This window comes from Phaenicophaeus curvirostris, chromosome 2 (assembly GCF_032191515.1).
Source record: "Phaenicophaeus curvirostris isolate KB17595 chromosome 2, BPBGC_Pcur_1.0, whole genome shotgun sequence".
NCBI lineage: Eukaryota > Metazoa > Chordata > Aves > Cuculiformes > Cuculidae > Phaenicophaeus > Phaenicophaeus curvirostris.
This window is the reverse complement of record NC_091393.1, coordinates 13,934,865-13,948,734: the sequence shown is the minus strand read 5'-3', so window position 1 is coordinate 13,948,734 and position 13,870 is coordinate 13,934,865. Positions and strand designations below refer to the sequence as shown.

At 36.4% G+C, this 13,870-nt stretch overlaps 1 protein-coding gene across 3 annotated transcripts in view; it reads right to left on the bottom strand.

Annotated features, from left to right (window-relative positions):
- IMPG1 (interphotoreceptor matrix proteoglycan 1) overlaps positions 1 to 13,870 on the bottom strand; it is a 56,747-nt gene that overhangs the window by 34,579 nt on the left and 8,298 nt on the right. For all 3 annotated transcript variants that reach the window (XM_069851354.1, XM_069851353.1, XM_069851355.1), the window contains exons 2-5: positions 8,249 to 8,482; positions 3,741 to 3,907; positions 3,499 to 3,527; positions 824 to 891 (exon numbers count right to left, since the gene is read on the bottom strand). In XM_069851354.1, the coding sequence (XP_069707455.1) occupies positions 824 to 891; positions 3,499 to 3,527; positions 3,741 to 3,907; positions 8,249 to 8,482 (498 nt within the window). The remainder of the gene's footprint in view (positions 1 to 823; positions 892 to 3,498; positions 3,528 to 3,740; positions 3,908 to 8,248; positions 8,483 to 13,870) is intronic.

Here is a 13,870-nt window from a genome sequence, read left to right as displayed (position 1 = left end):
AAACATCAGTAGCATTACAGGCAAAAATGGCCAACCATGCATTAATCAGATTGTATGAAGTAAATAATAATATTTTATCATTTCTTCTCATACTGCATTATAAATCACCAAATACCTAAGCTTGATTTTTATCAGTTGAGATCTTTGCCTCTATGGTAGCCACCTTTCTTTAGGGATTTATTTAATGTAACAAAAGGCTTCAGTAGAATTTTCCAGCTAGAGGCAAAATTACCATGCTGGAAGTTCCTATCAATAAGATTCTGTTACATTTGACCCTCATAATAATATGTGTGCAGGATGTTTCCTCTTTGAACCAAAATGCTCATATTTACAGATTTTCATCACTGTATTAATTTATAACATTATTTTAAAGAACTGTGCTACACAAGAGTGTTTGTAAGTCTAATTGGAATAACCTGCTCAAATTAATGTCTTGGCATCGCTGTAACTTTCTGGCTAAAGTAATTATTTGTTTTCATCTGCTTGCTTATTTTGGCTAACAAAATGCAGCAGACAACACTCTAAATGTTGCTTAATAACTAAAGCAAAATTCACACTAATCTCTACTCTCCTGAAACTAGGAAAACATGCATTTAAAGACTGAAACAAACCTGGAATGCTACAGTTGAGTAGCAGACGTGCTTTAAAGAAATAAAAAAATGCTTCTCATAGGTCATTTTAATAAATCACTTCCATTGTACTTCACCGAAATTGTCATGCTTTTACTTCATTCATTAAACTACGGCCTTTGAAGATCTATGATTCACTGTTATTAGCAGTTCTATTTAATAGACAGATGCACAGCAAGCAGATTTGATTTTACCTGTAGAAATGGAAGAAATGTCTTCCTGCTTTTTGCCACCTGTTTTCTCTGTGGATATTTCATCTTTCCTATCAATCAAATAGAAATGAATGTTTTAATGATCAGTACGCTGTACTTGCAATGGCAAAGGTATGAAAAAAGGTAGAAATTACCCCTCTATTAAGTGTACTTTAAATGAGAGAAGTTATTTCTAATGGAGTGTTTGACAAGCTGGTAAACAGGCAATGGATCAGTAGATTATGTTTTGTATTCCACAGTTTATGTATTTCCTCTCCTTCAATATGGTATTTGCTCTTATAATGAACAAAAATACTGATTTGATACACTCAAAGGCTACCAGTCCTGGCAGGAGTCTGCTCATGAGTTTTCATGACTGTTTTTCTCTGAGCAAGCAGAAAGGTGAGATCACAGAGATTAAATCGGTACATAGGGTCTGTTTTTCCTCTCTTTGAAGTCTATGAAGGTTGACCACTGACTGAAATGGAAGCAAGACTTCTTGTACACTATCTAAACCAACTATTGTCTCCTTTGTTATATCTCATCCTATCAAGATAGTTCAGTGAGGGTTTTGAGCTTCTCCTAATTTTAAAGACAATGGATATTTTATGGTTCTAAGGGTGTTTCATGGTTTGGTATGAAGAGAGGATATATGGATTTACTATTCAGTTGTCAGCCTACATTATAACATCACAAGGATGCTTCCAACTAACAACGGTTTCAGATAAATATTATTATGAATTTTAGGAATGCTTGTTTGGATCTGGATGTAATATTGATGGGTTTAGGGTCCCCCTGGCAGACAGCTGGAAACTCAGGTAAGAATATTGTGGGTGTGAGATACAGATTGTCTACCTTGCATCACATGGTTTGTTTTGGTGGTGTTGCTATTATTTTCTGCTCTAAGTTTTACAGTCATGTGCTCATGAAGAAATTTTGTAATGGAGACTGCTTGCTTGAGTGAAAATCAGACGTGGTATGTATATGTAAGTACATTTTATAATACATGGGTTAAAGATTCCTGCAGTTAAGGCTGTAGAGTAATTTCTGCTCTAAAACCAAACTGCTATTAATTTTTAGATTTTGAAAACATTTAAATTCTTAATAAGAATCTTCTAGCTGACATTTTGAGACATTTCTTTCCTGAAATTGAGGAATGAAGAATTACAGTTGGTTTGGGTTCTAATTAGTGTGTGGAAAAAACCAACATAAGATAAAAAGCCTGAAAATGGAAATAAATGGAGCTGTAATTCCTCAAAATTCCTATAGAAATAGCTCCTATTAAGGTATTGCACACAGGTGGAGTGCTTGTGAAAATTAATATGAGTGAACAAACTAAGGGCACTGCAAATGTGTAGTGAGGTGTTAACAGAGACAACATGAAGCTTATAGAATAGACAAGAAGGACAGCTGGGCTGCATTTATATACAAGGCCAACCTAGATGTTTAATAACATAAATAAAGAATACGATCAACTCCTGTTTTACCACATCCTCTGGAGATCTTGTGTGGTGAGAATTCAAGTATTATTTGTACTGTTTTCACATTGTTAATTAAGTATGTGTTGTATCCTTAACTGGAGACTGATCTCCCTCTACATGGCATCTACAGAAGATACAAAATGTTTCCCAAACAACATGGTAGTAAAGGTGAAGTCTAACAATGCATAATCACAGATGCCTGTGTTTCCACCTAAATTACGAGTAATTTCATAAAATTTACTTCACCTTTTGAACTGTGTCTGTGGAAAGCATGCTGTTCACAGAGAGCGTGAGAACTCTGAGATCAGTCACTTCACTTATTGCCTTGCTGCTGCTGTTTGCACTAGACTGAGTGAAAGGTCCTCCCTTTGGACTTCCAGGGGATTTTAATTAGGCTCTACATTATTAAAAATATATTTCTGAGAATGTGGAACACTCAAATCTCCTATGTCATAATGAATAACGATGCCTAAGAACTCTGTGATCATGAGATAATATAACTCGTGAATGGAAAAAATTATTTGCTACACCTGAAAATCTAAGAAAATTTGAAGAATAACGTCATTAATCAGAGACACAGTGGACAATGATTTGTTTGGCTGTACTGTAGTAATTATATGCAGAGAGGCAGAGTTCAGTATTGTAACTTTAATCCTGCCATTCTCAGACTTCTGAGCATTGCCAGGAGCATACTTTTTTTCCCCAAGATTTTACGGAATAAAACATCACTTTAATTAACACCATCATGACGTCTAAAAATACAGGGAAAAGCTAAAGTAGAAAGCACAGAGTGTTCAATTTATTTCTTAATGTAACCTCTCAGACAAACTTTTGTTCATCGCTCTGACTTCCCTTCACAGAATCATAGCAATTGTGGTTAATCTTTTGTCACACTCCCAATCAACACCAGAATAATGCGAAGCTGTGGCTCTGTCAGGGTTTCATGCTCACGTTAGTTTAAGATGACCTTCTATGGTGTCTCAGAGTGGACAGATGACTTGGACATTTGGCCACCTGTATTATTTATGATTCAATTACTGTGTACTATGACACATACAGTATACACATCTCACAGCACACACCATGTACACCACAGTGCTATCTGTGTATCTGTTCACATCCACACACATCTACACATATCTTTTTTTCAAGAAAGGCAGTAACATCAAGTGGCAGGGTTCTACTTGTGCTACTTACCTTTCCTGGAAGGTTCTATGTTTTACTCGCTGCGAAAAGATTGAGAAAAACAGCATTTTACTAGTGGGTGTATCCAACCATTGAGCAGAAGCCTGTTAGCTCTTTCATTTACTGTACTTTTATGTTTTCCTTCTAACACATGCCCCCTCCTCTTCCTGAGCAATACTTTGTCGTTATATAAGCAGATAGGGAGGCACTTGGAAGTCTCCCCCAGTTTATAAACAAGTGTCAGTAATCCTTACCCGCTGGATTATTTCCAGGTGCTCTTGGGAATTGCTGAAGTTTTTGCCGATGTCGAATATGCAGAAGGTTTCCCTCTGGCAGGCAGTAACCCAGTTCTGATATTCAGAAGTATCAGGAATCCGATCCAGAAAAATACGAAAGGCTTCCCACACAGCTTCCTGGCAGACTGCGTAAGAAGAAAGGGGCTGGGGATGGATGCTTTGTACCAAAAAGTAAACTTGAAAGCGTTTTAAAAGTGATTTGGGATTTACACATTTTACTGTATTTAGTAAAGAAATCCAGCTTCTAGGCATTTCTAGATATTTAGGTCTTTTAGGTATTTTTCAGTTGACAGTCATTTGCCTTTATGCTGAAGGATCAACTGCCTTTCTATTGAGGATTTTTTATTTCTCTCATTTTCAAAGAGAGATTAATTTGGCCTGACGTCATCATCATGAATAAGGAGCAAAAGCAAGCACATTTCCTTCACCTCAAAGGTACAGACATACAAAGATGCATAACTGGGTGTTACAGTGAGAGCAAACAGGGAGGTAGGAAAAAAACCAAGCTAGCTGTCATCGTACTTGAACAATCATAATTGTAACAAAGGTTTTGTGCATTAACATAGTTAAGTATGCATAGAATAAGCTAAACAAAAGGTATGCAAGATTTTGGTATTCCACATCCATGTAACAAAATATTTTAGTGGCTAAAATATTTCTAAAATGCAGCAGGTGAAAACAATTTGATTATATTCCAAATTTTCAATTTAATTAGCCTTTTCAAAATCTTAAGGACATTCTGCAGCAGGTACATGCTTTGATGTTTCTTTAAACACATTTGGAAGAAAAATGAATGACTTGGTACAGTTAATATTCCTCTGGAAGGAATATTCTTCCCTTCATCTCCACACAGCTGTACAGTCATTTTTTCAATGTTAAATATCTCCTTCATGGTGATGAATCATTCAGTTAAATGCCAAGTTACATCAGACAAGATTAACAACTACTGTGGCTGCAGAGAGAACAGTAGTGTTCTGCATCATTTGAGGAAATGAAAATGAACATAAAGAGAATAGATTAATTTACTGGATGCAAACTAACTTAATTACATGAGATTATATAAAACATAATATAATAATGGACACATTTCACGGAATTGTAGGGGTTGGACAGGGCCTCTGAAGATCATCTAGTCCAACCCTATCTATTGGCTCACTCCTTATGGAAGAAAGATGCGAAGTTCAGCTGTAGTATGTTACAAAATATATTAGAATGCATGTTTAGGCTTAGTGTCCAGTGTTTTGATCTGCTTTCTAGCAGTCAGAACTCTGTCAGGCACTTCAGGGAAAACTTGGAAAAGATAAGTTCCTGCTGCAAACACCTTGTTGTCTTGCACAAAGAGTGAGTGCATGAGTATATGAGGAATGGAGTGAAAGTCAGCAGCAGCTCTTGTTTATAAAATAACTGCTCAGAAATACTTGAAAGGGTCTACTTCATCATCTTGCTGAAGCCTCCTCTTTTCTGTAAGTTGAAACTATTTCGAATTTTAAAAGATATGGGAGGATAAACTGTGCCTCCTCTGACAGCTACTGCCTATCAGATTTGCATATCTGTTCAGATATCAGCCTCTCCCTGCATCCATAATATTGGGATTTCACTTAACTCACTTGGCATAGCCTCAAACTAAACATAGAATAGATCCTGGCTCTACCTGGGTCATATGTAAAATCACTGAGTGGTCCAAAATGATCCTGAGGCTAACACAAAGCCAGCAAGGAAGTGCTGTTCTGTGTGGACTTTCCTGCTTAACTGTAGAAACGCCCACTTACGCAATTTGTCCTCTGCAGGGGCTGTGAATTCAGTTGTGTAGGATAACCAACATGGCTCAGTGGCTGCTAGAATAGAATCAGTTCATTTTATCATCTCAGTTATCAATATACCCTCCTGTTAATGGGTTACTGCCTCTGTCACTACTTGCTGATTCCTCTGGTATTGTTAGTCAACAAAGCCAGCTGTATTTTTTGCTTCGTGAATATATGTATACTCAACAAGATGAAGGAACTCACTTCTTCAAAACATTGTTTAAAGTTACTTTTATAGGAGGGCATTTTCAAACATATTAGAAAAAACATTTTAACAAAAACTTGCTAGCAATTTAAAAACTGTTGCCTTTAGCACTTCACGAAGTTCATTACTTTGAGATGGGGCACTTATTTTCAGTACTTCATACCTGCTTTGACTTAGAGTGAGATAATTACCTGCATTATCTAAAATACTGGTGTCTCTGAAATTAGTGCAATCAGATTCTTCAGCTGTGGTGGGGATGTACTCACCTAGCTGTGTTAGGGCACCTCAATAATAACTCAGGAATGATCTGCCCTCCCAGCAGAGCAGCTGTACGTGCTGCACATGTAGTCAGAATATTAAAAAGAACAGCCTGTCTTTTGAAGACATTATGAGCTAGCAGTTAAAGCTATTTTCTATGATTCTTTCCTCACAACTCTCTGGTATGTGTTTTTTTTTAGCAGTAACTTCTGAATAAAGATACACTTTCTGATGAAAAGCAATCCAGTTACCAGAGTTTAGATAAACATGACACATGGCCAACTGAAGAGGTGTCGTAGCTGATTCCATTCATGCTCTGAGTTTGCCCCACATGAGAGACAGTCTTTGTGGTAACTTAAGCTGTGGTGCGTTATTTCAGAGTCGGTATAGGGTCTTGGTAGGCTTAGGATATCCAATAACAGCTGTCTGAGTTCCTATATCTGAGCTGCTTTGTGTTGTGTACTCACTCCTGAAATCATAGAATATATATATTTACAAAAAAAAGAGTGAAATTTTTCTTAGAAAGTAGTAAAATTCTCTTCAGAACAGATATGATATATTGTTACACTTCTAAATGTGTCATGGGACTTGGAGAAGTGGAACTGGTCTCCTGGATTTTACATAAATGAAAGAATGGACCTAAAAGTATGTCTACAAAGCAAGATGAAAGCAAGATTGTCCCACAAGTAGACACAGGCTGTAAGACTCCAGCGTGGCTACCAGATTATTGTTTAATGAAGGCTTGTACTGTGGTTACAGCTTGAAGTGTAACGCTTGCATCATCATGTTTTAAGTTCTACCTTTTTTTTCCATTTACCACTTTCATCAGGTAAATTAGTATGCTCAGCAGGGATGGCTGAAGTTTTGGGTTCAGACCTTTCCTTGAAGGAAAGATTTTTTTTTTTTAGGTTTTAACCAAGGACACTGTAATGGAAAATGTGTAACTACTCAAAGGAGCAGAAATACCTTTTTCTGAGCGAGGGCAAAAATTATTCAGCTGCAGTCATCTTTTCTGTTGCTTACGTATTGGAAAGTACTCCAGCTGCAGATGAAGAGCTGGATGACACCTACTTAGAGAATTTTGAGAGTATAGGACACTAAATAATGTCATTTGAGTTCAAATTCAGTCCCACAATAGATACCAAATATGTTTGTACCTATAGAAATGGCTACAGATATCAGTGTAGTTTGCCCATGCTTCCTATGTCAAGTGGCTGCTAAAGTAAAATTTTTACATCTCTACACCCAGGCTTCATTTTAGAAGGAACTAGATGATTCCCTGAAAGACAGCTGAGGAGAAGCAAAGTTACATACTTGTGTGTCAATGGTTGGTTGGAGACCAATATAAAGGACAAATAGATATGAAAAGTTGTTTTAGAGAGTAGATGTTTCCTTAGATACTTGTGTAAGTTCCAGGTTTTGGAATTAGCTTTGGACTATCTAGCTGTAGCACAAAAATATGCATTTTTCTAATAAAAATTGGAACAGCCATGGGAAATAAAAGGCTGTGGCAGGTGGATGGAAGAAGAGAGGAAATATAAAAAAACAGAGGGCTATTTGCACTGTGTGCTCTAGGGAACTAAAACTGGAGTGGTGACTCTATAAACTCTGTATGGTCAAGACAGGAAAAGAAAGGGCTGGAAAGGGAGGTATTAGTTGGGGAAAGGCAGAAAAAGCATCTAGACTCTTTAAATATAAGACTAAAGTCTTTGCATGAGCTATTGGCAATTATCTCAGTGTTTGTAGCATACTTGACACTGTTGCAGAATTAATGCAACTACAGATGCACCAACATATTTGCCCAGTGGCTGATGGATAGTTTCATTACTTGTCTTGAGCTGGTGGGATTAATTCTGAGTAGCAATGATGCTACCTGTTAAACTTTTGAGAAAGATGGTGCATCTTTGTGCAGTAGTGCAAGCAGAAGTTGGTCTTCGTTTTCTGACATGCTAGAAGACTATGCAATTGCACTGAGTTCATTAGTCCTTTGATGACATTGTTTTACTCTTTTCTGGTAACTATCTCTCTTGAACCATGCTGATGTACATGTAACAATTGATTATCTATGTAAAAATAAAGCATAAAGCAAATATCACCTACAGTACCTAGAGCTAAAGAACAAGATTCAGGAAATTTTTGTGTTTCCTCAGTTAAAAGAAATCCTATCAAGGAGGAAGTACATGCTACAATCAACATCTTACCTCTTAATCTGTAGTAAGCTTGGTGACTGGCTAAAATCTGCTTCACTGATTCCTGTGGGCAAACTTTCACACCAGTTGAGAAAAAGGATGACCTCTTTGTTCGGTGTTTTGCCATGTCAAATATCCGCCTTATGGTTGATACTCTGGACCTCTTTGTTGTTCTTTCTGTTTTGTCTGACCCTGAGGCATCTGCAAGATGTTTGGCTTCACTACGGTTTATTTTATTAGGGATTTCTGGAAAAGATAAAAAGTAAGCATGTACATAAACACACATTATGTGGCTAGAATGTATCCAATTCATGTCTAGAAAATGGCTGTGAACCTGAGAGTTTTCTGTCACATTACATTGGTGTCAATGTCCTGGCTGAATTATTGTGCTGAGGAGAAACATCCTGTGATTACATGTGGGAACTGGGACTCAAGAGACCTTGTAACTAGTTTCCTTATATCTCAACATTTGACCCCAGAGCCTAAGGGTTAAAGTTTCAGAAGTCCATATTATTGTTTTCAAAAATGACTTTGGGTTAGATACATGAAGGGCACCGAAGTGCTTGAACTTCATGCTACAGCATCTCATTAGTGAGCACATCACCCTTTAGGGATACAGGACAGTGATGGTCTGGAGCCTGGGGGATGTGAAACACACTGGTATCAGGTTATAGTGTAAAAACATACCTGTGTGAGCAGATTAGTAAAATCAGAAATATTTGTACCTTAAATCTGCAACCTTTTAAGATATTCTTATTTTCCCTTCGGGCTTCAAGGCACATCTCACTTGACATCAGGTTCATAGCTTTGAACCCATCCCAGGAACTGGACCCTGAGGCACTTTCAAAAGCTGAAGAGTAGTTTGTCTTTGAGGAAAAGAAGAACTGTTTCCAGTCTCCTTCTTTTACTCCCCAATGCATTTCTCTATCCTTCCCTCGCATAAACTGAAGTATTAATCAGAACAGACTACATTTATGTTTCTTTGCCACTGGATGATATGCTTTGGCAGTGTATCACAATAGATATTTCGATATTCTAGTAAGGTGGAAGAGCTAAGGTAGAAAAAAGTGAAATCAGTGAGTGGGAATAGATGACCTAAGCTTAAGTTTTATTTAAGGAGATATTCAGTTATGAAAAACGGGTGTCAAAGTAGCTTCAGGCATAGGAACTCCCATCTTTAAATTCAGGACTTACTTGGTTCTATTTCCTGAGTATTTTTAATGCAGTATTATATGACATAGCAGCTGAATTTAATATCAAAAGAGTTAATGATAAAAATAACATACACAATAGACATTTAAATGAGATAAATTTTAGCATTTTGCAAGGTCGTGTGATGGGAGAAATTAGTACCAAAATTTTGTATACATATTAATACATTGTTAAAATTAATTTGGAAATACTTTCTTTGGCTGCATTTTCAAACACTTGATAGTCATTTTAGATGAAAAATAAAGAAAAAGGTAGATGGAATAAAAGATATTTTGGAAGAACTGATTTGAAAGAGAAGTATAAAATTTGTAAATGATTGGAATACTTTAAGAGCTAAAATGAAATGAAAGACTGATGGCATATGTCTACTTGAATACTGGCTAATCAACTGAAAAAGTTGCTTTGAAGAATGGCTGAAAAAAATTATGACAGAAGAATAAGAGGAAATAATAGGGTTCAAAAGGAACAATTTCAGTAATACTACCCAAAAAATTAGGAGTAAAAAAGGATCAGTTTGCCAGAGAAAGAAGTGTCACGCTGCATATACCAAACACTAATTATAATGTTCTTAAGCGATTCAAGAGAAAATAAGGAAGGGAAAAACACATTATCTTTAAAATTTGGAATGGTGTTAATTAAACATTTAAAGAAAAGTAGGCAGATAAATGATAAGAGAAAAATAATTGAAAAGCATACTCTTACAAAAAGAATAGTACTTGAAGTAAAGAATGGGAAAAATTTACTGTGTGTATATGTATATATCTGTCTTAGATCTTATTTAACTTCAGAATGTACATCCAATGCTTACTGTGTAGAAATCACAACAATGACATATGTATTCCAAAGCAGGTGGTACTCCGATATGGAAAAAAGTTGACTGCTTGATTATGACGAATATTGTATGAAATATGGGAAGTTACACCATGAAGAAAATGGGTGATTGTTATTGCTTTGTAAAACATGCCAGAAGCAGGAAACTGTAGGCCTGTAACTGTTTAATTGCCTCAAGGTAATTTAATATGATGATGCAGTCATATACTGTTTGTCATTAAATGAAATGGAAGTAATATTTCGACAGTAATGTTAGATCATAAACTGCATAAATGGAATTTCTCCAGTGAAAACATCACTCTGGGTCCATTAGAAACCATAAGTGGCCAATCACTAGATCACCTGAGACACTGAATTATTTGACCGATTTATGAGGTGAGAGTGGAAGATCCAATGCCATTGATATCTCAGAGTAGACCCCTGAAATGCTCTGGAAGAAAATACCAAAAATCTACATGCAAAGTAGCCATTTGTAAGTCTATTACCACCTACAAGCCATACTAACAGCCACCTGATCAACTGGGGACAAGGATTTTGTCTCTAAGCTCTTTGACAGCTTTTGTGCGGAGCAGAAGTTTCTGTTGAAGGCTTTGCTTCCTTCCCAGGATGATAATCCTGAAGTCATTAACTTGAATTAACAATTATACTATTCATAAAAGTGACAATGGAGATGATTCTCAAATGAATGTTGCAATGATTTCACATTGTCCGTGTTGGTGTCATTATTTGAGCTTTTCAGTCTGAGAAAGTGACCATACCTTATATGCTTCCAGTTATCCCTGTTCTGCTAGCCTATTCAGGGTAGGTGTAAACTTCATTTTTTTTTCATTCTTATCCTTGAATTTCCTTTTTTTTCGTGAGATGGATCTGTTGCTTGTGCTTACTGTAATAGCTTTAATACCTGTTGTGTCTTATGATTAGTAAATGTCCCTAACTAGAGTAACTTTTTATTATCATCAGTTCTTGAAATCACACTCTTACTAAATACAAGCACAATTTGAATTGAAGGAAGCATCAAACTCTTTCTCCACATGACAGTCCAATACTTATTTCCTCACATTTACTGAATATGAAGGGAACTAAAGTCTGTCCTTTGGAACAAATATTACTTGTTCATAATTCTTCAGATCTGTGCTTTTTTCAGTGTCTTTGAAGTTCTGAACTAAAGAATTTAGCCTAAGACTTCCAGATGGTTAGCTACGTGCTTTACTATACTATTCCACAATCTACAACTTTTTAGATGCTTTATTTTCAGTTCCGTGATTTGAATAAAAATCTGAAAAGATCTGTGCAATTATGACATTGAACACATATGTTAGCTGATCCCTTTTCTTTTCTTTTTACCATGCAGCATAGTAATCAAGTAAGTCAGAATGGTGCAAATTATACAGGGTACATAATTTGATCATATAAAAAAAAAATCCCAATAATATTGGTTGTTTTACTATTCTTAAAAGTAATATTTTTTTTGTGATTTTTTTTTCTCATTCTTGTTTCTTAAATAAACGTATACAGTTAATATATCTAGTATTTACCCTGCCCAATTTGGCATCTTTTATTTACTTCTCATGTTTCACAAAGGTCACTGTCTCAGTTTTACCTTTAAAAGGTATGTCTAAGATTTTAATGGGTTTCTAGAAAAAGGCTTTAAAGACATTCATGTAATTAATCAGCAGAATTTTATTCTATTTGCTTTTATAAACATAGAAGCAAGAAGCTTGTATTTAAATCTTTTTTATATAACTGTAGGGATTGCATTTCTATACACCTCTATAATTTTCTAACTGTTAATAATATCAGTTTTGGGAGACTTCTAGTTTTGGTGTGGGTTTGGTTTTTTTTTCAGCCATGTAGACAATCTCTATGTAGGAATATTTTCCTACAGCATTAGTTTGGGAGTAAAATTTTAGTTTGATTTGACCTTAGAAAAATAAGAAGTCATTGCATACAAAACCCAAAATTTAATATATGGTAACTAAAGATTTTAGCAAAAAAATTCCAGGTGACATCAGGACAAAACTTTTGAAGTCTGGATAATTCATCATTAAAAGCATCACAAGATTTGACATGCATGAAAAAGCAGATTGTTCTGAAAAAATAAATAAGACACATTGCCTCCACAATAAAATAACTATTAATTGAAATATCATATTTAAGGAGAACTGCTGAAATATTACAAGAGGAAAGCTTGTCAAAAAGGGTTAATTCAACAAAGATCCCATAAATACGTTGTGATCCAATCAAATATACAGCAGGGCCAAGAGCCCCTGTGTTAGTAATTCAACCAGTAACAAAAGCATGGAAAGTACAAGGAGAGGTAACATCCCAGATGCTTTGTTTAGAATCAATCTCCTTGTGTCATGGGGGCAGTGACGACCTCAAATTCTAATGATACTTTCCAGTGGCAGACAGAGAACTCATGCCATGTCCTCTCCTTATGTTCCCCTTTTAATCTTTTTCTTATGTCACTTTGCTCCATTCCCAGTTGTATGGGAAAATCCTGACTGCATTGAAGTGGCTTAGATGAACAGGGACAGATCAAAATATGGCATGGCTTCATCATCGAATGTAACCTAGATCCTGCATATGAATACCTATGTTGTCCCTGAGACCTTAGTGCCCTTAAACACAAGATCATATATCTTGTTTTTAGTTATCTCTGTGTTGAATATATTTGACATTTTTTTAGTGCTCAGATTGAAAGAACTTTGAGACTAATGCTGAGGGGACTCAGCCCCAAGAGCTGTTGCATCCTGGTGGGTAGTGGGTCTTAACTGGGAGCTAACTGAACTAGCTGAGGTACAGAAACAATTCAGTCTGGATCTTGTTTCTTCAGGTTTAGTGCACTTAGCCAGTGAAATGTGGGGTAAATGAACAGTATCTACTACTGTGGGGATGTTTTAGTGAAAGCTAAGGAGCTGACACTGATGCATAGCTTCAGAAGATGAACACTGGCCACAGGAGAGTGCCTGTGTTCCTAAAAGAGAGGAAGAGGACTAAGAGTTTTATTGAAAGTAATTAATATGAATGTCTGCAAATTAATATTGACAATGATGAGCTTGGTACTTGGGAACAGGTCCGAGCCTCCAGCTTGGAAGACCCTGTCTTCAGTTGACTGATGTCCATTAGTGAGCTTCCTGCACAGGTACCACAAAGCTGATGTCTACATACCCAGCACTACAGAAATTTATAACCTACAGTACATACTGATAACTCGTGTTATGCAAGGCTCAGCATCACTTTACATGTCAGGGAGGTGCTAGGCCCTGTCTGTGCAGTGTGGACTTTGTACTGAAAAGAAAATTAATCTGATCCCCGTGTCTTTTGTTTGGATTCAGGATGACAAAATGTCACCTGCGCATGTTCACAGGCTGTGCTCAAGCTCTCTGTGACACAGGAGAGGAGCTCTAGGCTCCTGCTTAAAATGTAAGTTCTGTAATTTTCAGCCATTTAAAGGCTATGTTCCTGCTTTGAATTAGATCTGTACCAAGGGATTTTCCTTCTTGAGAATTCAGGAAAGCGGTGGATTTTCATAAATCTTGCTTCTTGGCAGGAATGTGTGATGATGCTCCTTTAAGCATGTATGGAAGA